General features: G+C 42.1%; 2 protein-coding genes, 1 long non-coding RNA gene and 2 other non-coding genes across 9 annotated transcripts; 4 read left to right on the forward strand and 1 right to left on the reverse strand.

Annotated features, from left to right (window-relative positions):
• The first annotated feature begins 585 nt into the window (after window positions 1-585).
• Window positions 586-18119, forward strand: KHDC4 (KH domain containing 4, pre-mRNA splicing factor). 3 transcript variants are annotated; one of them, XR_004973211.1, is made up of 14 exons: window positions 586-698; window positions 1207-1423; window positions 4913-5041; window positions 5433-5512; window positions 6849-6901; window positions 7151-7314; window positions 8062-8273; window positions 9464-9524; window positions 10161-10218; window positions 10457-10710; window positions 13539-13730; window positions 14657-14741; window positions 15857-15948; window positions 16835-16892. XR_004973211.1 is itself a non-coding variant. In XM_036342633.1 (14 exons), exons 1-14 carry the CDS (start codon window positions 661-663, stop codon window positions 17032-17034), a joined length of 1863 nt encoding a protein of 620 aa, XP_036198526.1. In that variant the 5' UTR covers window positions 586-660; the 3' UTR covers window positions 17035-18119. The 3 variants fall into 3 exon arrangements, 2 of the variants coding, with proteins under 2 accessions (XP_036198526.1, XP_036198527.1); XM_036342633.1 differs by having other exon boundaries at window positions 14629-14741; window positions 16835-18119; XM_036342634.1 differs by lacking the exon at window positions 16835-16892 and having other exon boundaries at window positions 15857-16580.
• Window positions 7598-7726, forward strand: LOC118673823. The gene has a single exon (XR_004973496.1).
• Window positions 11995-12131, forward strand: LOC118673819. Its single transcript, XR_004973492.1, has one exon. It is a non-coding gene; the product is annotated as a small nucleolar RNA SNORA42/SNORA80 family (small nucleolar RNA).
• LOC118672795 lies at window positions 16576-19385 on the reverse strand. The gene is made up of 2 exons (XR_004973212.1): window positions 19252-19385; window positions 16576-18458 (listed from the first exon to the last, which is right to left on the reverse strand). It is a non-coding gene; the product is annotated as an uncharacterized LOC118672795 (long non-coding RNA).
• A 102-nt stretch (window positions 19386-19487) lies between these two features.
• Window positions 19488-24444, forward strand: RIT1 (Ras like without CAAX 1). Of its 3 annotated transcripts, XM_036342637.1 has the most exons (7): window positions 19488-19614; window positions 20172-20310; window positions 20479-20535; window positions 22701-22774; window positions 22999-23190; window positions 23367-23432; window positions 23961-24093. In XM_036342637.1, exons 2-6 carry the CDS (start codon window positions 20208-20210, stop codon window positions 23397-23399), a joined length of 459 nt encoding a protein of 152 aa, XP_036198530.1. In that variant the 5' UTR covers window positions 19488-19614; window positions 20172-20207; the 3' UTR covers window positions 23400-23432; window positions 23961-24093. The 3 variants fall into 3 exon arrangements, with proteins under 3 accessions (XP_036198530.1, XP_036198528.1, XP_036198529.1); XM_036342635.1 differs by lacking the exon at window positions 23367-23432 and having other exon boundaries at window positions 19497-19614; window positions 23961-24444; XM_036342636.1 differs by lacking the exon at window positions 23367-23432 and having other exon boundaries at window positions 19504-19610; window positions 20170-20310; window positions 23961-24444.

Raw genomic sequence — 24444 nt, forward strand, 5'->3', positions numbered from 1 at the left:
AGTCGAGCACTTCACCTTCTTCACCTGTTGATGATGCCACCTCGTCATACGCATCTGTCTGCGTGCCTGCCCGCCACCTTGTACTAGGAAGGCAGGACCCGTAGCTTTCCGCTTTATCTATGTCCTCCTCTTAAAACAATGCTTGGCGCACGGAAAGGAAACAAAAATAAACACACAAAACCATAAATTCTTCCAATGACCTTTAGGACGAATCATTTTCCGTTTCCTAAATAAGGTAACTGAAACGTGAAGTGGGCAAAAGACTCGAGAAAGCGCTTCCCCACTAGCGCCTGGGATCCCATAAGAATACAGCTCAATTTGGGGGGAAATCGGCGTAATTCCCAGACTTGTACGTATTATCGTGTAGGTTACCAATGTGCCCACAACAAAGATCGATTCTCCCCGCGCTAATTTCGCTTTAATGCGAGGATCAGTAACCATCTTTCTCTGGGGCAAGGCACGACAAGAAGGTCACACCCTACCAGCCTCGGCTAATGCCAGACGCCTGGAGATCCACGAGAGTCCAATCGGAATAGACGTTTTAACCGGAACTTCTTGGCCTCACGACCGGAAGAGACTGTGCGTCGGGGCGTTAGGGGCGGAAGTGACGGGAGGGTGGTTGTGGGATAGTTGGCGGGTGGTTGAGCCGAGCCGGTCGCCATGTCCGCGGGGAGCGCGACACATCCTGGAGCCGGCGGGTAAGGCTTCGCGGGCAAGGGAATCGCGGCGAGCAGGGGGCGCGGGAGAGGCGGGGGGGCCCTGGGGAGCTGCGTGTGGGTAGAGGGGCGCCGAAGTGGGAGTGTACTATCGGGGGGCCGGATTGTTGGGAAGGGTGGTGAGCAGGCCTGGGGCCCCGGAAAAAGGCCGGCGGGGATCAGCGGGGAGAGGAAAGCAGGGACTTTTGGGAGTGCGGGCCGAGGGGAAGGCGAAAACGAGGGCTTGTGGGACAGAGTGAAGTCTTTTGATGGGAATGACGGAAGAGAAAGGAAGTAGATTCTGGAAAAGGGTTGAAAGAAGTGCGGGTTTGGGGAAATCATGCAGTAATTGTCTATTTAAGATGGTAATCTGAAGCCCTGATAGGAGATTCGAAGGTGTCAAGGGAACGTGATAGAGGGAAAACGGGGTGCCAAGGCACAGCAAGGGAAAAATAGTATAAGTGAAAGCTTTGGGGGGGGGGGCCTATTATTTTTCTTTTACTTATTGTAGGCGCCGCAGCAAATGGGACCAACCAGCTCCAGCCCCCCTTCTCTTCCTCCCACCGGCGGTCCCAGGTGGGGAGGTGCCCAGCAGTGGGGGAAGTCCTGGGGGCACCACAGCTGCTCCCTCTGGAGCCTTAGATGCCGCTGCCGCTGTGGCTGCCAAGATCAATGCCATGCTCATGGCCAAAGGGAAGCTGAAACCAACTCAGAATGCTGCTGAGAAGGTATTTGAAGTTGAAGGGACTCAGCTAATTGCAATTTTAAGAGGGTTTTTTGTAATCCTGTAATCTCACAATCAGTTGTATTAATGAGGGAGAAAACGGGTACGGTAATTTAAAGGTCACTTAGTTTTGGAATGTACCAGAAGTTTTGTCATTTGTTTTGACGAGGCAGTTTTGGTTGGGTTGATTACATTTATGGACCAAATAGCTTGTTTTGTCTGTGTTCACTTAGTTCAGCTTAAGTTTAATCATGTAAAGCAGGGATGTAATATGCTTTTTTTTTTTTTTTAAATGTATTTCTTTATTGATTTCAGAGAGGAAGGGAGAAGGAGAGAGAGATAGAAACATCAATGATGAGAGATAATCATTGATCTGCTGCCTCCTGCATACCCCCCACTGGGGATCGAGCCCGCAACCCAGGCATGTGCCCTTGGCCGGAATCGAACCTGGGACCCATCGGCCCGCAGGCTGACGCTCTATCCACTGAGCCAAGCCGGCTAGGGCTGTAATATGCTTTTTGATACATGTGCATTTTCCCTAAAGTCAAAGGAGTTCAAATAAATAAGTGAACTTTCAGATGTCTCTAATAATCTATAGATTCAACTTTTTAAAATTCTTTTTTTCATTTATTGATTTTAGAGCAGTGGTTCTCAACCTTCCTAATGCCGCGACCCTTTAATACAGTTCTCGTGTTGTGGTGACCCCCAATTTCATTGTTACAAATTGAACATAATTAAAGCATAGTGATTAGTCACAAAGACAGTATATAATTATATATGTGTTTTCCGATGGTCTTGGGCGACCCCTGTGAAAGGGTCGTTTGACCCCCAAAGGAGTCGCGACCCTCAGGTTGAGAACCGCTGTTGTAGAGAGAGGAAGGGGGAGAGAAAGAAACCTCTATTTGTCGTTCCACTTATTTATGCATTCACTGGTTGATTCTTGTATGTTCACCCTGACCAGGGATCAAACCCACAATCTTGGTGTATCGGGTTAGATTCAACTTTTTAATGACTGCCTAACCAAAGTGCAATTACACAAGAAATAAAAGAATTTTATTTATATATATATGGTTTTGTTGTCTTCACACAATTGAGAAAATTATTTGAACATTTTATAAACTCCCTTACAGCTAGAATGGATCTGAACTTGGAAACCTTTAACTTAATTGCCATAGAATGCAAGAATTTTCCTATAGGATAATGAGTATATAGCGACTGTTTGTATTGCCAGAATGCATGCTTTGCACTTAAAAGAAATCCTTATAGCATTTCTATGAAATGAATTATTGTCACCAGTTTATAGGTGAGGAAAGTTAGGCTCATGAATGTAAAGGAACTTGTCCAAAATCTATGTAAGTGGTTGGCACGGACGTCTACTTCAGAGTCGTCTCAGACAATTGGATGTTTAGCTTTTGCTTGAAAGCCTCTAGAGTTGTAGAGTTCAGTATATTCCAAGGCAGCCCATTCTATTGGAATTACAATTTTTAAAACTTCTTTTGGCTTAAATTTGCCATCCTTGTGAAGAGATGAGTTCTGTATTTGAAAATTCAATGAATGTGAGGTTATGGACTTGTTAATTAGCATGTTTGTGGTGACTATTTCACAATGTATATATATAGTAAAACATCAAGTTGTACACCTTAAATATATACAATTTTTATTTTTTAAGTATACCTCAATAAAGCTGGAAAAAAAGAATGATATTCTTTGTTAGCCTTCTAATTTATCAGTAGATAACATTAACAGAATGTTTATTAGTAGGCCATAACCTGTCTGGATACTTAAATATTCAAGTTCTGCAGAATTGGTGAGAAATTTTAATGACTTGGAAGTTTATTACTCATTTTATATTAATGGTTTGCAAAGATTGTATGAGTCAACTGTCCATTTCTAAGGTCTACAAGGAAATATTAAAAGAACACTGATGAAGAAGGAATGCTCCATGAATATTAAAATTCTTAATACCGATGTTAATCATTTAGACTCATTTTTTCTCTAATAAGTAATTTTTAAAATGGTAAATGAACTCAGCAAGAGGCAGCATGGTGCATAAATACTGAATTTAGAATCAGAATACCTAGTTTAAATCCCAGAATCCCCAGCTCCTGGTTGGGTGGCTTTGACAGATGAGCCTCAGTTTCCTCACCTGTAATGGGGTTGGTTATATATATCTGTTAAGTCTGGTCCCATAATCACTAGCCTCATGTGACTAAAGATTTGAATTAAAAATAAAATATAAAAGTCAGTTTCTTGGTCACATTAGTCACATTTCAGGTGCTCAGTAGATATATGGCTAGTGGCACCCATTTTGCACTGCCAGCTAGAGCAGCGGTTGCCAACCTTTCGGACCTCACGGACCACCAGTGGTCCATGGACCACCAGTTGGCGACGGCTGAGCTAGAGGACACTTACATCATCACACAAAGTTCTGTTGGACAATACTGACATGCCTGCCATAAGGATTCAGTGAGCTAAGATGTATAATGCATGCTGAAGAGGGCTAAACAAAGGTAAGGAGATATGTATTGTGTCAATTTAGTGTGTCTCCAGATTTTAGGATCTTATTTGACTTTTTACCCACTCTTCCTTAGAGAGTAATGGGGTGGAATGTTAATTAGATACAATTTAAGGGTGGTTGTATTTTAAATTGATTTTAGAAGAAGGGAGAGAGAGAGAGAAACATTGATTGGTTGCCTCCCGCATTTGCCCACATTAGGGATGGAACCCACAGTCTGGCTGTGTGCCCTGACTGGGAATCAAACCCACCACCTTTTGGTTTACAGGAAGACATTCCAACCAACTGAGCCACATTGGCCAGGGCCAATTTAAGGGTTTTGATATTGAAAGATGCAATTAGTTTAATTTGATATGTTGTGACCATAGTGTTAACACTTAAAAGCCTTACACAAAGGCTACTTCCCATTACACAGGTGTGGTATATGAGTTACTTATTTTGAATTGTGTGTTGAGCTCTACCCTGTATTTACACACATGGTTAGCTAATTGAACTGCAAAGCATCATGACTTGGCCCTTCTAATTCATAGAGTTTCTGTAATTATGTGGTCATAAAAATGCACACATGGCCAAGATTATAGAGAAATCTGATGGCAGCCTTCAAGTAAACTGATTGTACTTGGTATCATTTTAGTGAGGTTTTTAAAATTTTATTTTTAAAATATATTTTTGTTGATTTCAGAGAGGAAAGGAGAGGAAGAGAGAAACATCAATGTTGAGAATCATTGATCGGCTGCCTCCTGCACGCCCCCACTGGGAGTCGATCCTGAAACCTGGGCATGTGCCCTGACCAGGAATCAAACCATGACCTTTTGGTTCATAGATCGACAATAGTGAGGCTTTATTTGCATGACCAGGGAGTGTTTCCAAGTATGTTTGTAGGCAGATAAAGGGAGATTTGGGAAGGTATACTTTTGAATTGGGCATTGAGAAGATATTTCATCATGTAAACTTTTAATCTAATTTCTCTTTTTGTAGCTTCAGGCCCCTGGAAAAGGCTTAACTAGCAGTAAAAGCAAGGATGACCTGGTGGTAGCTGAAGTAGAGATCAATGATGTGCCTCTCACATGTAGGAACTTGCTGACTCGAGGACAAACTCAAGACGAGGTGTGGAGATGTTGGGCTTTGGGGAATGTGGGTGGATGTGGTTTTAGAAAAATAAGACTGCTAAATAAGGACAGACATGAATCAGATATTTATTAGTGTATTTGGGTCATACTCTCCAAAGTTAGGGTTGGGTTTGATTTAACTGCAGAGGAACTTCTAGTGATGGTAAAAAAACAAACAAACAAACAAAAAAAACCAGCTATGTGTGAATTCCCTGGGGTGGTCTGAGTAAGAAACAATGGAACTAGATTTTCAGATAGCAGAGAGAACTCATTTCTACTTTATTGATGGAATGGATGGAATGGATGGATGGGGAAAATCTATCCTGCTACCTGTCATTGAAGTCTATCAATTGCCACGTCATCTTTTTAATAGAAAATTTCCTTTTTAGATCAGCCGACTTAGTGGGGCTGCAGTGTCAACTCGAGGGAGGTTCATGACCACTGAGGAGAAGGCCAAAGTAGGACCCGGGTGTGTATGCATATCCTCTACTTTGGGGAAGGGCTGGGTATATGACTCACATTAGCTTAATATATTTTATTCTTAGGGAATACATGTAAGTGCTTGATTAGTAGTTTATGCAGTTGCTACTTTGGTTAATAGATATATAACTATGTATATGTATATATGCTTTATTGCAGAATTCAGGACATCTTCAATAGATACAAGAAGTGTTGCAATTACTCTTTTTCTATTGTGCTATGTTTTTTTTTTATTTCACAGTGTCTTTATTGAAGACAACAAATTGTGCAAAAGTGTAAAAGAAGATAATAATTGTTAACACTTAATGTGATACTTGTAAACTGTTTTTTATGGAAATATTTCCCCTAACAAATGAGTTCATACTTTGTTGTAATCTTTTTTAAAGTTAAAAAAAAAAGTAATCCTCACCTGAGGATATTTTTTCCATTGATTTTTAGAGAGTGGAAGGGAGGGAGGGAGACACACACACACACACACACACACACACACACACCTGAAACTGAAGTGCGTGCCCTTGACCGGGAATCCAACCCAATACCGTTTGGTCCGCTGGTGGACGCTCTAATACGGGTGGGGAATGTTGGTCTGAGGCTTGTGAAATCATTTGGTCTGGCCTTGCTGACGCATTAGGGGTGAGTTAATTGAATGTTTAACCAAATACAGCAGGCTAATTTTTAAGTTGATCATTTTATATGGCCTATGAATGATGTTATAAATATCCAAATGGTCCTTGGCAGAAAAAAGGTTCCCCAGCCCCTGTTCTAACCACTGAGAAACCCAGCCAGGGCTAAACAATTTTTGTTATCAAGACTCCTTAATGGCTCTGATGATTATAAGTTGTAGGTTATCTATAAAGATTTCATCTCAGTTTAGCTTCGTCTTTTCTAGTATTCAATTTTATTTTTTTAATCCTCACCTGAGGATTGGTTTTTATTGATTTTTAGAGAGGGAAAAAGAAAGAGCCATTGATGTGAGAAACATTGATTGGTTGCCTCCTGTGCATGCGCCAGCTGGGAATCAAACCCACAACCTAGGTATGTGCCCTGATTGGGAATCAAACTCGCAATCTTTTGATGTATGGGACAACACTCCAACCAAGTGAGCCACCTGGCCAGGACAAAACAACATCTTTAACATTGGCTTAGTCATTCCTCCACTGTTAAACCATGCTCTTAGAAATTAGCAATAGCCATTTCCATGTGCTGTATAGTTCCTTTCACTTACTTGGAAGCTTTAAATGTTACAAGTTAGTTTTGGTGACTCATTTAGCTCCTTCTTTGGTTATTACCAGTTTGGGGTCATCATTTTATATTTCTCTTTATAGGGATCGTCCATTATATCTTCATGTTCAAGGCCAGACACGGGAATTAGTGGACAGTAAGTAATGTTTTTGGCTCACCTATCACTTTTTGTGGAAAGCAAAGTACAGGGATGTGTGTAATATTATTTATGAAGTACTCGTGAATGTACATAGGGGTTTAGAAAGGTTGGGAGCCAGACATTTGGGTCACCTATAAAATGGATTAATACTCAGATAATTAAGTATTGGCCTGTGTTTATCATTGGTTACTAGTCAGTTCATTCAGTTCTTTGGTATAGTATCTTACTCTCTGTGCTTTTCCCTAGGAGCTGTAAACCGAATCAAAGAAATTATTACCAATGGGGTGGTGAAAGCTGCCACGGGGACAAGTCCAACTTTTAATGGTGCGACAGTCACGGTCTATCACCAACCAGCGCCCATTACGCAGCTGTCTCCAGCTGTTAGCCAGAAGCCTCCCTTCCAGTCAGGGGTATGTTTTGTGGAGAGATCATTAACAGCTTTATCATTTCTATAAAAATGATACATGCGAAAGAATACAGAAACTATGAAGAAAGAAGTAAAATCCTGAAAGTTAACATTATCGATATCAGATTAATGGACCGTTTAGGTGTCCAAGATGTAGTGGTGAACATTTGAGCACATAGCTCTTCCTTCTGACATATTCCAGAAAGGGGCTTTTGATAGAACAAAGAGTATGCACATTGTACATTTAAAGTTAGTGGTTTGAATTTATATTTGCAAACCTGATGGCAGCTGGAGGACTAAGAAGGCTGAGTCTGATGAAGTAAGACTCTGCTGATACAATCCTCCTAAAAAAAAGGGTTGGAGAGAGCAGCCCTTATTGGAGAACATCACAGGGCTGACTGCACTACCCAACATTCTACTCCAGTTTTTCAGGAAACTGTCTTTGCTATAATTTCTTAACATATATCAGTTGAGAGGAACTGGAAATGCTTATTCACTATTGAATTGGGATTTTCACCTCTTAGATAGGTTTTGCTGAGCAGAGAGGTAGGTATGTGGACTGTAGTTCTCATTTAAATTAAGCTACCTGTTAAGGTTTATTTTAATGCCATTTTGATAGAAATGATAGGGGATCCTTATTCTGGAAGTAATTAAGTGTATCTGGAGAATGAAAATATTTTGTATAATGATTTCCATGGTTTAGATTTAACTTTATATTTCTGTTTAACCTGATCTTTCTGTTCCTCCACAGATGCATTATGTTCAAGATAAATTATTCGTGGGTCTGGAACATGCTGTGCCCACTTTTAATGTCAAAGAGAAAGTGGAAGGTCCAGGCTGCTCCTATTTGCAGCACATTCAGATCGAAACGGGTGCCAAAGTCTTTCTACGAGGCAAGGGTTCAGGGTGCATTGAGCCAGCATCTGGCCGAGAAGCTTTTGAACCTATGTATATTTACATCAGGTATGGATGGAGCTGAGAACATTTAAATCCTTGTTAACTTAGCAGTACAGACAGCAGTGATTCAGAAGGAGGAAGAGAAAAATGGGCTTAATAAGTAGCAATGTGAAAGAACTTAGGTAAATACCAGGAGTAATCACTTTATAATTAGCTAATAAAAATTGGATTAGGAGATAGGTTATCTTTTTTAGTATTCAACTCCTTGGATTTTATACAAGTCTATGATCCTAAAATGAGCTGTCATGAGCCTACAATAACTTTGACTTAAACCTATCACAATATTTTTAAATGTCTTTTCTTTTTATCACGAAGTACTATTACTCAGAGAAAGACCAATAAAATAATATGGTAATAATACTAGTTGTGCTGGAACCGGTTTGGCTCAGTGGATAGAGCGTCGGCCTGCGGACTGAAGGGTCCTGGGTTCCATTCCAGTCAAGGGCATGTACCTGGGTTGCGGGCACATCCCCAGGAGGAGAGAGATGTGCAGGAGGCAGCTGATCAATGTTTCTCTCTCATCGATGTTTCTAACTCTCTATCTCTCTCTCTTCCTCTCTGTAAAAAATCAATAATATATATATAAAATAATACTAGTTGTACCTTAAAGGACTTATAACATTACTGGAGGCCTGGTGCACAAATTTGTGCACCAGTGGGGTCCCTCAGCCTGGCCTGCAGGATTGGGCCAAAACCGCACTCCAATATCCCCCGAGGGGTCCAAGATTGCGAGAGGGGGCAGGCCAGGCTGAGGGACCCCACTGATGCACGATAGGGGCCGGTGAGGGATGAGAGAGGTTGGCTAGCCGTGGAGGGACTGCGGGGGAGGGACCTCAGGAGAGCTCCAGGGCATGTCCGGCCCATCTCATTCAGTCTCAAGACCTCGGTCAGCAAGCGAACCTACCAGTCGGAGTATCTGCCCCCTGGTGGTCAGTGCACGTCATAGCAAGAGGTTAAGCGGACTTAGCATATCATTAGCATATTATGCTTTGATTGGTTGAATGGACAACTGGACGCTTAGCATATTAGGCTTTTATTTTATAGGATTTTGGGTCCCTATTTAGTGGTTTTCAGAAGCTTAGATTTGTGCTGCATTGAATGTATTAAGCTTATAAAGCAGCATAAATAGTGAAAACAGAATCCTGTATCCTTTATTTTTCTTCCTTTTGAATTCTTGGTTGTTAATTTTTTTGCAGTCATCCCAAACCAGAAGGCCTTGCTGCTGCCAAGAAGCTCTGTGAGAATCTCTTGCAAACAGTGAGTCATATTTGTCTCATACTTATTCAGAACAGCTACTGCCATTTTAGCCTGTGTCTTAGCTATTTTTCCCACCTGTATTAGTTTCCTAGGCTGCCACACAAAATTACCACAACAGAATTCAAACAACAGAAATGTATTCTCTCATAGTTCAGGGAGCCAGAAGTCCAGAATTGAGGTGTGGGGTAGGTTGGTTCCTCCTGAAAGCTCTGTGGGAGAATCCATCCCACACCTCCCTCCTAGCTTCTTGTGATCGTCTGTAGCCCTTGGCATTCTTTGCCTTGTGTCAGCATAACTCCATTCTTATCTCCTCTGCTAAGGGTAGCAGTCTTTGGATTTGGGGCTTGCTCTAATCCAGTTGGACTTCATTTTAACAACCTCCAAAGCCAAATACCTTGTTTCCAAATAAGGTCATATTCTGAGTTACAGGCAGACGTGAATATGCGGGGTGGGGGTGTGGAGGGACACACATGACACTATTCAAACCATTACACCATTCTAGCAACTAACATTCTTTTTAAGGAAGTCATATTTTCCCTAGCCAGGGGCACAGTTGGCATGCATTTCTTGTTCAGGAGCTATTTCACTAGGGAATTTTGAATCTATAGTACATATTTGTTTTCCCTTCTCTTTCAGGTTCATGCCGAATACTCTAGATTTGTGAATCAGATTAATACTGCTGTACCTTTACCAGGTGTGTATGTCTTAAAGTATTTATAAAATGTTTTGCTAGTGATATTTATGAATAAAATACTGATACATGAGGCTAGACTAATTGTGCCAGGGCACTAATAGTGTTCCCTTCAACTTAGGGTAATTTGGAAAGCCAGTTGAGCCTCAGTATTTTTCTTCCCTGAAGATTAAGTTTAATATTCAGCTAAAATGTCTCATTCTGCTGCAGCTGATTAAACACTTTTTTTCTTCCCCTTCAGGCTATACACAACCCTCTGCTATAAGTAGTGTCCCTCCTCAACCACCATATTATCCATCCAATGGCTATCAGTCTGGTTACCCTGTTGTTCCCCCTCCTCAGCAGCCAATTCAGCCTCCCTATGGAGTTCCAAGCATAGTGCCACCAGCTGTTTCATTGGCACCTGGAGTCTTGCCAGCATTACCTACTGGAGTCCCACCTGTGCCTACACAATACCCGATAACACAAGTGCAGCCTCCAGCTAGCACTGGACAGGTAAGATGTCAGAATATGAAACATGATACCATTGAATTAGGAAAAATTGGGGCAGGGAAAGAGTGGAAAAGTGGTGATTTTATTCAGGAATTGTATGTAATATGAAATACTATTTTCCTATTTTTAAGTTTTTTTAAAATTAGAAACATCAATTTTGTTGTTCCACTTATTTATGCATTCATTGTTCGATTCTTTTTTAATTTAAAATACTTTAAAATTAAAAGGCTTTTTTTGTAGCTATTGTTAATCCTTACCTGAGGATGTATTTTCATTTGATTTTTAGAGAGACTGGAAGGGAGTGGGGAGGGGGAGAGAGAGGGAAAGTGAAAGGGAGGAAAGGAGAAAGGAAGAGAGAAAGAGAGAGAAACATTGGTGTGGAAGAGACACATTGAAGGGTTGCCTCTCGAACCCGTGTGCCTGGTTGTCTCCTGCATTCACTCCTACCGAGGCTGGGAATCAAACCTGCAACCCAGGTATGTGCTTTTGACTGGGGATCGAACCCGAGACCCTTTGGTGTGAGAACCAATGCTCTAACCTGAGCCACACTGGCCAAAGCTATTGATTGATTCTTGTATGTCCCGTAACCGGGGATCGAACCTGCAACCATGGTGTATCGGGATAACACTCTAACCAACTAAGCTACCCAGCCAGGGCTCTAGTATCATCTTCTCTCTTACCACCAACAAACTACCTGAGTACTTTGGAATAATGTGTACATGTGTCTGTTCATCTTGAAGTTCACAGTTTCATGAGCCTTGCCTCCTTATAGTTGTCTAGAGCAGGCGTCAGTGAACTTTCTACAAAGTACCTGATGCTAAATATTTTAGGCTTTGTAAGCCACATGGTTGCTGTCACAACTACTCTAGCCCTGCTGTTGTTGCGCAAAAGTAGCTGCAGACAATACCAAACAAACACGCATGTCCGTATGCCAGTCACACTTGATTGACAAAAATAGGTAGCAGGCCAGAATCATAGTGTGCCATACTGTGGGCCATCATATGCCTGTACCTGGCTTTATATAGTTTAAAAGTGCTCAAGGAGAAAGGGGTTGGCCTATACTACATCTCTAGATGATTGGAATGGAATTACTAATCTTAGAACTCTCATATACAGGTGTTCCTAGGCCAAGATATATGGGAACTTGCCAAACATAAGGATTATAAGTACTGGTATTTATTTCTCAAACTGTAAGAAACTAGAATTTTAGGAAAGAAGTAGGCAGTTAGCTCATCTAGACACATTATATCCATCATACTTAGAGGCAGGGGAGAGACTAACGAGAGAGCATGGTCATGGATTTATGGTGGGCCCTTCTCCGTGGGCTTCTCATAGTGTACCCATGCCAGAGTAAATTGCTGCCTCGAACCATTGCCCAGTCTCCTTACCTGTGGGCTGTCAGCACTGAAGAGGGTTGTACAGTATGAGACAACAAAGGACTTCTGGACTAAATTCTGTTGTGGTCTCTAGTCATAATTATTTTACCTTTTATATTTAGGCAGAGCTATATAGTTCTCCAGCTTTGAGCCACATTCTGTTGTAATTAGAAAGCAGTATAGCAGAGTGATTAACAGTTGGGGTTTAGAGATAGTTATGCTTTCCCACGTTTGAGTTGTGTGATGTTGGGATATAATATAACCTATCGAGGCTTTGGTTTTCTTTCTATATAGAATGGGAGTAGCCCTGGCCAGTGTGGCTCAATTGGTTGGAGCGTGTCTTGTGTACCAAAAGGTCGCCAGTTTGATTCCAGGCCAGGGTGGGTACCAGAGGCAGCCTATCTATGTTTCCCTCTTCCTTTCCCATCCTCTCTCACTTAAAAAAAAAGAAAGAAATCTGCCCTGGTTGGTTTGGCTCCATGGAGAGCATCAGCCTACAGCCTGAAGGGTCCCGGGTTCAATTCCTGTCAAGGGCACATGCCCCGGTTATGGGCTGAATCTCCAGTAGGGGGTATGCAGAAGGCAGCTGATCAATGATTCTCATCATTGATGTTTCCTTTTTTTTTTAAATATAATTTAATTGATTTCAGAGAGGAAAGAGGGGGTGGGGGGGAGAGAGAAACAGAATCAATGATGAGAGAGAATCATTGATCTGCTGGGGATCAAGCTTGCTACTCCGGCATGTGCCCTGACTGGGAATCGAACCATGACCTCCTGGTTAATTGGTTGACGCTCAACCACTGAGCCACGCCTGCCGCAACCTGAGCATGTGCCCTTGACCAGAATGGAACCTGAGACCCTTCGGTCCACATGCCGATGCTCTATCCACTGAGCAAAACCAGCGAGGGCAGTAAGAGAGTGTTGTTGCTTGGTAACTTCTAAGTAAGTGGCTGGAGTTTTTTGTTTGTTAAAGGTCATGTTTGCTCCTAATAGCTCAAATGCACAACAGGTTTACCTGAGAGTTTAAAGCTGTAGAGATTATCAATTTCATGTTCCTCTACCATGAAGGTGGGAAGGCTAGGTAATACTGTTAGCAAATTATACATGAAGGGCCCGGCTGGTGTGGCTCAGTGGTTGAGTGTAGACCCATGAACTAAGAGGTACCAGATCTATTTCCAGTCAGGGCACATGCCAGGTTTTGGGCATGCTCCCCAGGTTAGAGCATGTAGGAGGCAGCCGATTGGTGTTTCTATCCCTCTCCCTCTCTCTCTAAAATGAATAAAAACATATTTTTAAAAATTATACATGAAGGAAACAAGTGCCAGAAGGTGAAAGATTCATGTGCTATCCCCTGATCATTAAAGTATATTATAATCATTGTTTCATTGTTTACTTCTTCATTAGTTAGGGATTCTCACACTTTCCCCCCCCCCCCTTGGTTTGTTTTTGTCCCAGAGTCCGATGAGTGGGCCTTTTATTCCTGCTACTCCTGTCAAACCTGCCTTGCCTGCCGGCCCTCAACCCCCACCTCAACCCCAGCCCCAGCCCCAGCCCCCACTCCCAACTCCAACTCAAACCCAGGCACAGAAGAGGAGATTCACGGAGGAGCTACCAGATGAACAAGAATCTGGACTTCTTGGATACCAGGTTAAATAAAATATCCTGTCTTACTTTCCTAATCTTGTTCTGTATTCTCCCTTTAAATAAAGATAAATTCACATCTATATCAACTGTCCTCCCAATACTAGGATTTCCATTTTCTGGAATCTACTTAGATTAGGTTTTTATCCTTGGGGGATTAATTTAAAGCAAGAGTTGATTCCTTCTGAGTGGGTTTTGTCCTTGGGCATACAAAGCCTTCCACCTAGAGAAGTCTCTGACTAGCATCTAGAAGGAATTCTGTAGAATTCTGGACTTCTCTTATTCATACACTTGCAAGCCTCTAATACTTCTTACTTCCCTACACATCTCACTGAAAGCTCATTCTACCAATATGTGGTTTATACTTAAAACCTTGGGTTTCAGTTTTTGATTTCCTTTCTCTCCCAAAAAAAGGTGGTGATTTTTTTTTCCTCCGATGCCCCCCTACCACCAAAAGTGTCAGAAATGCAGTGAATCTGCATATACATAATTATAAACACAGTCATTCACTAAGGATGTTTTTTTTCCTTTAAGATTATGTAGTTTGGTGCAATTTTGTTTTATCAGGAAAAGCACCTTTACCTTTTGCTGGAATCCTTGAAGCATTCTTTTGAAACAAACTTTGAAATATTTTTATAGCTTATAACTAGGTTTGTACAAACCGTGTAAGTTATGGGTAGTTGAAAACAGAGACATAACATAGTGAATCACCACATCCCTAACCATCCCAACAGATAAATAATCTCTACTTTGACTATGGTTATGCTCCAGATCCCAAGGAGCTATGTAGTGCAGTTTACTGCAATTTACCAGAAAGATGAGGCACTTGACAGTTACATTAAGGAGCTAAAGTCAATACAGCTGTTGTAGATTTGCTAATGCCACTGTATTTTTCTGCTCATAGCATGGACCCATTCATATGACTAATTTAGGTACAGGCTTCTCCAGTCAGAATGAGATTGAAGGTGCAGGATCGAAGGCGGCAAGTTCCTCAGGCAAAGAGCGAGAGAGGGACAGGTAAGTTAGTTGGAACGTAATTATATGAATACTAGTGGCCCAGTGCATGAAACTTGTGCACGGGGGTGGGGTGGGCCTGCACCCTCTCCAATCTGGGACCCCTCAGGGGATGTCTGACTGCTGGTTTAGGCCTGATCCCACAGTCGGATACCCCTCTTGAAATCTGGGGCTGCTGGCTCCTAACTGCTCGCCTGCCTGCCTGCCTGATCTCCCCTAACCACTGCCTGCCGGCCTGCTCACCACCAACTGCCCCCACCACCACCATTGGCCTTCTCACCCCCAACTGCCCCCCCTGCTGGCCTGATCGCCTTTCAACAGCCTGCTTGCCCCCAACTGTCCCCACCCCACCGGCCTGATCGCTCCCAACTGCCCCCCATTGTGGGCCTGCTAACCCCCAACTGCCCTCCCCTCCTGGCCTGATCACTCCTAACCGCCTCTGCCTTGGCCCTGCCACCATGGCTTCGTCCGGAAGGTCTCCGGGTCTAATTACCATATTACCCTTTTATTAGTATAGGTATTCATATGTCATTTGTACCATTAGTGTAAATAATGATCATTGCTACAAGTTCCCATGTTCTAATACTGAAATGAAATCACTTGGGCAAACAAGTTCCTGTTGTAGTTGATGCAGTAATGGAAAATACAATGATATAACTTCCCCAGTCTTAGAGGCAGCTATACTTAGCTTTGAATAATTCCATGCTTGCTTATTTAGTCATCTTCCTTTACTTTCATTGTACCTGTATCTTGGCCATTTTTTTAAAAAGGGTAGATAGTAGTGACACAATCAAGCCATTTTGCTACTTAGAATCGAGTATCATGGATGGAGGTACTTGAACGGGAGTCAGGCCTGCCATCTAGTGCCTGGATTCTCCCTATGTCATTAGTAACCTTCATACGAGGGCGCTCACTTCCCATAACAGTCCTCCTGTTTTTGGCATGGCCTGGCGATGTAGACAAAGCCTCATAATCTTACAACTTGAAAACAGCTTGAAGGTTGAAATTAATGTGAACTTGAAAGGTTATCTGCAGACTGTATTGTTATTCCCCTGCTTATCTATAGGAGAATTTAAAATTGATTGAATTTGTCTGAAAGAGTGTTTCTTTTTTAACAGGCAGTTGATGCCTCCACCAGCCTTTCCAGTGACTGGAATAAAAACAGAGTCTGATGAAAGGAATGGGTCTGGGACCTTAACAGGAAGCCATGGTGAGTAAGGTATAACGGGGGGACTAAGGGAGTGGCTAAGACTGGTACTAAACTGTTAATTTTCTAACCTGATGTTCATTCAGGTGCGATACATTTAGGTGTTTAATCCAACCTCTATAATCTAATGAAAAAACTTTTCTTTTTATTCATACGGACAGCATATAGTTACACAGCATTTTATTTTCAACCGACGTGTGTCTAGAAAAGAGTCAGTCGACTTATATTTTATACATAACATCAGTGACATTAAAACCCTAGGAAATACTAATGATTGGTAGGTCATTTCAAAATTTTGTTGCCTTGTTATCTAAATACTTGGAGGTAATCTGAAACAGAATTAAAGATCGATATTTTTGTATTGGGAACTGAGCCATGTCTCCTCTCATAGCTCTGTTGGTTGGGAATGGTCAGCCTGTGGCTATTATAAAAAAAATGTTGCTTCTTAGTATCCCAGAACTCTTAAATCCTGTAGAGGTACATGGGAACATTTTTGTTCCTTCCCTTTAGTCATAATAAAAATGAACAGAAGAAAATTAATATTTTTTTCTTTTCTTTAAACTCTTTAAAAGGTGAAGTATCGGCCTCAAAAGATGCCCTTGCTAACTTTCCTTTTTTCTTTTTTTTTTCTTTTTTTTTTTTTGTGTGTGTGTGTTTCTTTTTTCTTTCTCTGTTTTCTTACATGGTTCTGTGGATTCACATTTGCTGATCCTGGCGCTGTTTTTCGTGTGACCTTCAACGCATTTGGGTGACCACTGACCCTGTGACCTCAAAATGGCGTCCAACTAACCACTTAAAATTAACATCTTTTTTTTTTAATTAACGAATTTATGGTATTATCTTTTTTCTCGGCGGGGAATGGGGTTTGGGTTGTTTTTCTCTATTCTAGATTATCCAGTCAAGAAGATGAAAACCACAGAGAAGGGATTTGGCTTGGTGGCTTATGCTGCAGACTCATCTGACGAAGAGGAGGAGCACGGGGGTCATAAAAATGCAGGTAGCTTTCCACAGGGCTGGAGTTTGGGATATCAGTTCCCGTCGTCACAACCACGAGCTAAACAACAGATGCCATTCTGGATGGCCCCGTAGGAAACAGCGGAACAGACTTTTTTGACCCTCGGTGACTCTTCTTTAGCAATAATGCATGCATTTGACTTAACAAGACTTTGGCCTGTACTGGGAACCATCGTGGACCTTGGCAGAAGTTAGAGGTGCAGTGTCTCCTTTCTTAAAAGGCTTTCATTCTTTTTAAAATATCCTTTTTTCCTCAGTGGCATAGCATCTCTTAAAATTTATGTGGGATCACAAATTTGTCTCAGAAGCTTTTTTATTTAACACTCGGTGAAATGTGCTGTTCAACGCAGCATTCCATTGGGGTCATTCCTGTATACATTTGACCTGGTCTGGCCTTTCCAAATGAAGAACCCCTATTCTGATGTAGACAGTTTTATTTGTATTTTACTACTGTTTGGTCAATTTTGATAATAACTTGTTACAAACCAAGCCTTACTATTTATTAGTAGGGAAATGATTTTAAGACCATCTTTTCCTTTCAGTACTAAATCTACAGATTCCTCACTCCTATTCCATTTTTGGGTTCTTTCTATTTTGGCAAGTGCTGTTTCACTAGTTTAAAATTGTCAGGTATAGCTGGATCCTGGGTAAGAAAATGAAGTTATTTTTTTTATTGTGTCTTTTTTGGGGAATGATCCAAAGCTGGCACCTTCAGGCACACTTGTCTCAGATAGCCATTGCTGTTTTTATTGCTCTTCTAAGCTCTTGTCTTCAACTGGGTCAGAAAACTACTTGATCAAAAGCTGGCCAGAATTTATCATAGAAATGAAACACAGTGGTCTGTCTCTCAGAACTGTTGCAGCTAAAATAGAGAGACTTGACTGCTCCCAATAGGATGGTGGACTTAGTGACTGAAATGGCAACTTGTCCTTTTTCTTGGCATTACAGGTTTTACCAAAAGAACTTTTTTGTATCAATATTAATGTGTGAAAGTGAAGGAGCTAGTCTGCTGAATCAGTAGTTTGAGATACTGAACTGTCATTTTTGCACATTTGAATACTTTGCAGGCTGGCTTTGTATAAACGTATCCTCTGGTTTCCTATATGTTGTAAATATTTAGACCATAATGTCATTATAAATAAATGTATATATAAATATTCTGCTTGTGGTATCTCTGTTTTTAACTCCATAACCCATCCAGACATTAAAATTCATAAACTTGTTTACTCATAGCACAATGACTTTCTAACACCTCCAGAAAAATACATACATGGACCCAAAAGCTTGCATATAGTTCAGAGTTTTGACTTTCCAAAGTAAACCATTAGAAGTTCAGATGAAAAGTGTCAGTGTTTTAGCTCTCATGGTTAAAGGGACTTGATGAATGAAACACTTTTAACGGAAATGCAAATTATTGGAAAAACACTCTCAAAAAGGAAGTAGGATGGGCAGAAGTTTCAACAGAGTTCCTGGTGTTAAGTTCCTTCAGGTACCGGTACCTAAATAGAGGAATATAATGATAAAGTCTTCATTTATTTCCATGTTTAATTCAAGGCCACCTGAAAATTCTAATTTTATTTCCTGTTGGAGGGTAGTTTGTGTACAACAAAACAAAAATTATCTTAATAGATTTTAGTTATATATGTTTAAAATATAGAACATATAGAATGTTCTGGAAAACAGAATATTGTCCAGATACGCCAAAGTTGTGGGTTCAGTCTCTAGTCAGGGCACATACAAGAATCAGCCAATGAATGCATAGATTAGATAAGTGAAACAGTAAATCCGTGTTTCTCTATGTCCCTTCCTCTCTGTAAAAATAAATACGGAACTCCAGTTAACTAGAACTGGTTTTCAACTGGTGTGCTGCAAGAACTTTTTAAATGTGCAATACCTGACTTGTCAGGGGCACTGACCTCTTTTGCCTTAGATTGTCAAAATGACAAGAGCCAACACAACAGCCATCTGATGTGAATGAAAAAATACCTATTTTGTCAGATTAGCAAAAAGCTTTTGGTGTGCCACAGAATTTTAGTAATTACGTGTACCATGAGTCAAAAAGGTTGAAAGTTGCTTAACTAGAACATCTGATCTTTGAGACTTGATCCACTGTTTTCAAAAGCCCAAAGTCATAGCTATTCTTTGGGGAAATTTGCTTTTTCTGTTCTTGGGCAGTAAACTCTCCAGTCCTGCTTTGGGGGAGGACTTGGTGGGTACCATTTCCTGTTAACCCTTACATTTGGCCGAATTAGTTTACCGCAAGCAGCGGACAACCCTGAGTACTTTCCTTACCGCATCCTCTATTTCTTTCTGAAATACGTTTTGATTGATCTTAGAAACATCTATGAGAACCGTCAATGGGCTGCCTGCTGCATGCCGTCCTCCTTTCTGACTTGAGTAAATAGTGATTTCAGCACATTTGCTTGCTCGGCGTGTGATGCTCTACCCCAGGGCCTTCGGCGGCGAGTGGCAGGAACTGGGTTAGAGGCCCGGCGGCCGGAGGGGGCGGGGCTGCTACGTCACGGCGCCGTCCGCGCCGCTGGCGCCATCTTCCCGGCGGCGGGAGGGGTCGCGGGTCAGTGCCGGAGCGTCGTTGCGAGTGCGGGACCGCAGGACCGAGGGCGCTCACCCACCGCGGTCCTCGCCCACCGAAAGGTACAGCGGCCGGTTCTTCGTGGCGGGGGGGCGGGGGGCCTGGCGGCGGGGGGCCTGGCGGCGGCCGAGCGGCTCTGCCTCTGGTCCCCGAACCTCGACTTCAGCGCCCGGCGTCTCCTCCCTCCTGCGCGGATCTCGGTCTGAAGAGAGTCTCACTTCCTTTGTGCCTCGTCTTTTCCTTTTGGAAAACTGTTTTGTGTCAGGGGTGGGCCCTGGAGGGAAGGTGAGGGGGGTTGCCCCAGGCCCCGGGACACTCCGCGGGGAGCGGGGGGCGGGCCCGAGCCCGGTAGGCCGGCGCCGCCGCGGACTGTCGTCGGAGGTCGCCGTCCTGGGCGAAGTGCTTTCCTCCTCCGGTCCCGGCTGCTTCGGCTCAGCGTCAGCGTCGCCGGGACCGAAGGGTCCCGGTTCGATTCCCGTCCAGGGTCCCGTCCGGGGCAACCGATGGCCGTGTCTCCCCTTCCGGAGTTCCCGTCCCCCCCCCGCCCTTGCGCGCTCCCTGAAACCAATGGGAAGTGTCCCGGGAGGGTACCGGCATCTCCCCGCTGCTTTGTCTGCAGGTGCCTTCCGTGGCGGCCGGGGGCTCCGCGAGGACGATGGAGCCCGGAGCGCGCCCCGCCGGGAGCTGCGGTGGCGCCGCCGGGCTCTCCCGGGAGTACAAGCTCGTGATGCTGGGCGCCGGCGGCGTGGGGAAGAGCGGTAGGTGCATTCCCGCCCTCCGGTTGTGGGAGAGCGAGGGGGGGGCATTTCTTAAACACGGCCCCCCGCGCGAGCCCGATGGGAGCCGGGCTGTCAGGCCGGCGGCGCTTAGAGTCTCTCTGGCCGGTCACCCGGGGTGAGTTCTAACTTCACTTTCTTCTTTCGAAGCCATGACCATGCAGTTCATCAGCCACCGGTTCCCGGAAGATCATGACCCCACCATCGGTAAGTCGGACTGCCCCGCAGGTGTCCGTCTTTAAAACAGTTTTTAACTATAGTTTGAGCCTCTTTTGGTGTCTAATTCAGATTGATTTAAGAAGAGGAGCGGAGCGGTGGGTGAGCAGATGCATTTTTCTTTTCCTCGCTTAACTCTGTTTGGATATGAGCCATTGTTAGGCTCCGTCTTTTATTGGACATGAATGGGACACTTTCTTTGTCCTATTTTTATGGCTCTACTGTATTGCTGGATTAAAGGAAAAGTTTAAAGGCCACTTAACCTTTTGCTGTCAGTTCTCTAAGGGTCTGACTTGAGGCTGACTCTCTGACTATGAGTCAGCTGGTTTGAACTTCCACAAAAGGAAGCAGAAAAACAAGTAGGGCCAGCCTGCTGAACGCTTCCAGTCCAGCTCTCCAGGGCCTGGACTTCCACTTGCAAGCTCCTCACTTACTTCCTTGTAGCTCAAGTTCACTAAACAGTAAGGTCTTCCTCATGCCTTTTGTAATCCTTAATGCTCTATTGGCAAAATGCTCTTAGAATAAAAAGTACTATTTCACCTTTTAAAAAGATTTCCCTTTCTCTACAAAGACTAAGAATATTACTGTTCATAAACCATAAGGAGACAGATGGGATCTAAGGGTTATATCTCAGGATGAAAGGGGCCAGGGTAGGGGAGAGCACAGGTCTGCCCTGCTGCTCGTGTTTTCAGGATGTGACACTTAGTCATGGTCCTGGGTCTCCAGGAAGGATTTCGATTGAGGCAGGCCTCTGCTGCCCTGTTCTCCACAAAGCCACGGAGTGCCTGTGCTAACCCGGCTTTGGTTGTGGTCATCTCGCATAGCAGGTAACTGTTGTGAGTGAGGGAAATGGAAACAGTGCTTGCTTTTCCGGGCACTGCATTAAAGTTAGAACATTGTTCAGAGGTTCAAACTCTGATGGAAATTCTAGGAATAAAACCGAGTTAGGGATTGGGGTAATTAGAATTCTGAAAGAATTCCCCCCATTGATTGTTCTTTTTTTCAATCAGAGACTTTCTTGACAATATTAACTGATTCACCAGTAAATACGATGTCACTTGAGTTCCTGTTATGTCCCAGCAATGTGGTAGGCCCTGGGAGTAGAGAGGGTGAGCAGAAAGATATGGTGTCTGTTCCCACTGAGTACATTTTGTTTTAAACGGTGGCTGCTAGTAACTAGTACACATATTAAGTATGTGTGTGTGTGTGTACCCAAATGCACGTGTAATTAAAATTCATGAAACCGTACTTACCTCACTATATGTGGTACAGTCTGGTATTTTCTCTTTTATTTAAGGTTTTTGCTTGTTTATTTTAATGCTGGTCCCAACTCATTAAATTCATTCATAATTCACTAATCCTAATGGATCATGTCCTGTAGTTTGAGAAATATGGATTTAGTCGGCTCTTCACTTTTGAGGGAGAGTCAGCAGGGGTTCAAGAAAAAATTTTGATAAGAAAATACATTGGGATATAAGCAGCAATTGTTTGGTGAACATATTAAGTATTTTTTCTCTCTTTTTAAATTTCCTGTATTTTCCAAGGTTACTGTAATAATATGCATTAAAAAATTTGCTTCCATAAAGGAGAAATCAGTGACACTGGATTATTTAGAATTTTTTCTTTTCTATAATATTAAAATGAGGAGGAACTATAGTATATGGCTTTTAAGTCAAGCCAGCCCTGCGTTTTAATTCTGGCTATATCATTAATTAATGTTTAATGTAGGGAGATTTAATTTTTAGAGTTTAACTTTTTAAATCTATAAAATGGAGATAATAATACCTCGTTGGATTATTATAGAATGAGTTAATGTATATAAATTACTTAATGTAATGCCTGCATTTAATAAGTGGTAAAGTTACTTTTTGATCTAATATTTTGTTTAAATGATCTCAGAATCCTTTTTAACTTAGAATTGTAGATGAGATCTTATAAACTTAAGCCATGAATAAACTTACATCACTGCTTAAGTGAAAAAATAAATTTAGTTGAAGACCCACTTTATGAATCTCAATAGACTTAGCATACTGCCAGAGAAAATGTGGACACTTAAAGAACTTATGTAATCTGCTTTTCCATACGATGGATTTTAAAGTAGGGTTGCATATTCCTGTGTTTATGGGGTCACAGTACACCTTTCTTCCTTTCTGTAGAAGATGCTTATAAAATCCGGATCCGTATTGATGATGAGCCTGCCAATCTGGATATTTTGGATACAGCTGGACAGGTATCTAATACCAGAATGCTATGAATAAGACATTTTCACTCTAGTAAAGGAGGGGGGAAGGCTTATGCAGAGAATATCACTAGTTCATGTCTTTTAATTTTTCATGCACTCTCACTCAGGATAGCAGGTAATTGATATATCTCTTCCTTAATCTGAAATAAATAGCTAATATATATGTGGTTCTAGGTTGCATCATTACATTAATGACCCTTGTTTCCCTCTAGGCAGAGTTTACAGCCATGCGAGATCAGTATATGAGGGCAGGAGAAGGGTTTATCATCTGTTACTCTATCACCGATCGTCGAAGTTTTCATGAAGTTCGGGAGTTTAAACAGCTTATTTATCGAGTTCGACGTACTGATGATACGCCTGTGGTTCTTGTAGGAAACAAGTCTGATCTAAAGCAGCTAAGACAGGTGAGGACAGAGTTGAAAATGCTGTCTGAAACCTAATGGGATTAGTCATTTTTGTTTTTCTGTTTACAGATTCCTCTGTCTGAAAGTAAAAATTAAAAACTAGCTTCTCCCTAACCTTGAAAATTTCCTGTTATATACTAATTTGCTATCATTTGGGATCAATGTCTGGATTTCAGGAATCAGTTTACAGGACAAAATCCACAGGATAGTAATCAGATGGCTACTACTGGACACAATGAATGGTACAAATTGTTGGAAGTACTAGTAGTTTAACTTTGAAAAATTTATTCAGAGATTTGTATGTAAAGTGTTTATTGCCAGGCTATTTATGGTAGCAAAAATTAGAAAAAGCCTAAATACCCAAAAGTAGGAGAAATTATGGTATATCCATAATCAAGTATATCAATTTTGGGTTCCTTACAGTTTTCAGTATTGTAGTTTAAATATACATCTGTTTGCCTCGTGTTTTACATTCTTAAAATGAAAAGTATGAAGAAAATGCAGATTGCACTTTTGATATCTATAACTGTTGCCTGTTGCAAAGGGTTATCTTTAAAATGGAGTAGAAATAGATTTACCTAATTTGAAGGCAGAAGGAATCAGAACTCATGTAATTTAGCCTCCCAACATTACGAAAATCACTGCACTCTGCTTGAATACCTCCGGAGTTGAGGAGCTCTCTTCCTGTTAAGGTAGCTCCTTCATTTGGGGTAGTTGTAATTGTTTTCCACTTGTACTACTACACATTTTCTCTGTTTACATTTTTAAAGGTCACTAAGGAAGAAGGATTGGCTTTGGCCCGAGAATTCAGCTGTCCCTTTTTTGAGACATCTGCTGCATACCGCTACTACATTGATGATGTATTCCATGCCCTCGTCCGGGAGATACGTAGGAAAGAAAAGGAGGCAGTACTGGCCATGGAGAAAAAATCTAAACCCAAAAACAGTGTATGGAAGAGGCTAAAATCGCCATTCCGGAAGAAGAAAGATTCAGTAACTTGAAGTTGTGAAGTGTTTACGTGTGAACTGCAGTGCTTAATCAAAGCAGTCCAGTAACCTGCATTAGTGAGCATGGTGCTTGCTCTCTCTCCTGTTATGACCGTTATTTGTAAAGTAACTGATGAAGGGGACATGCCTACTAGGAGTTTTCAATGATGTGGTATTTAATATATTGTCTCTTAGCTAATTCTGATTTATTAACCCAGTGGAGCACTTTCTGCTTTTAAATTGTCACATTAGAATTTGATTTTCCATA

Source organism: Myotis myotis, unplaced genomic scaffold (genome assembly GCF_014108235.1).
Source record: "Myotis myotis isolate mMyoMyo1 unplaced genomic scaffold, mMyoMyo1.p scaffold_m19_p_18, whole genome shotgun sequence".
NCBI classification, from domain to species: Eukaryota; Metazoa; Chordata; class Mammalia; order Chiroptera; family Vespertilionidae; genus Myotis; species Myotis myotis.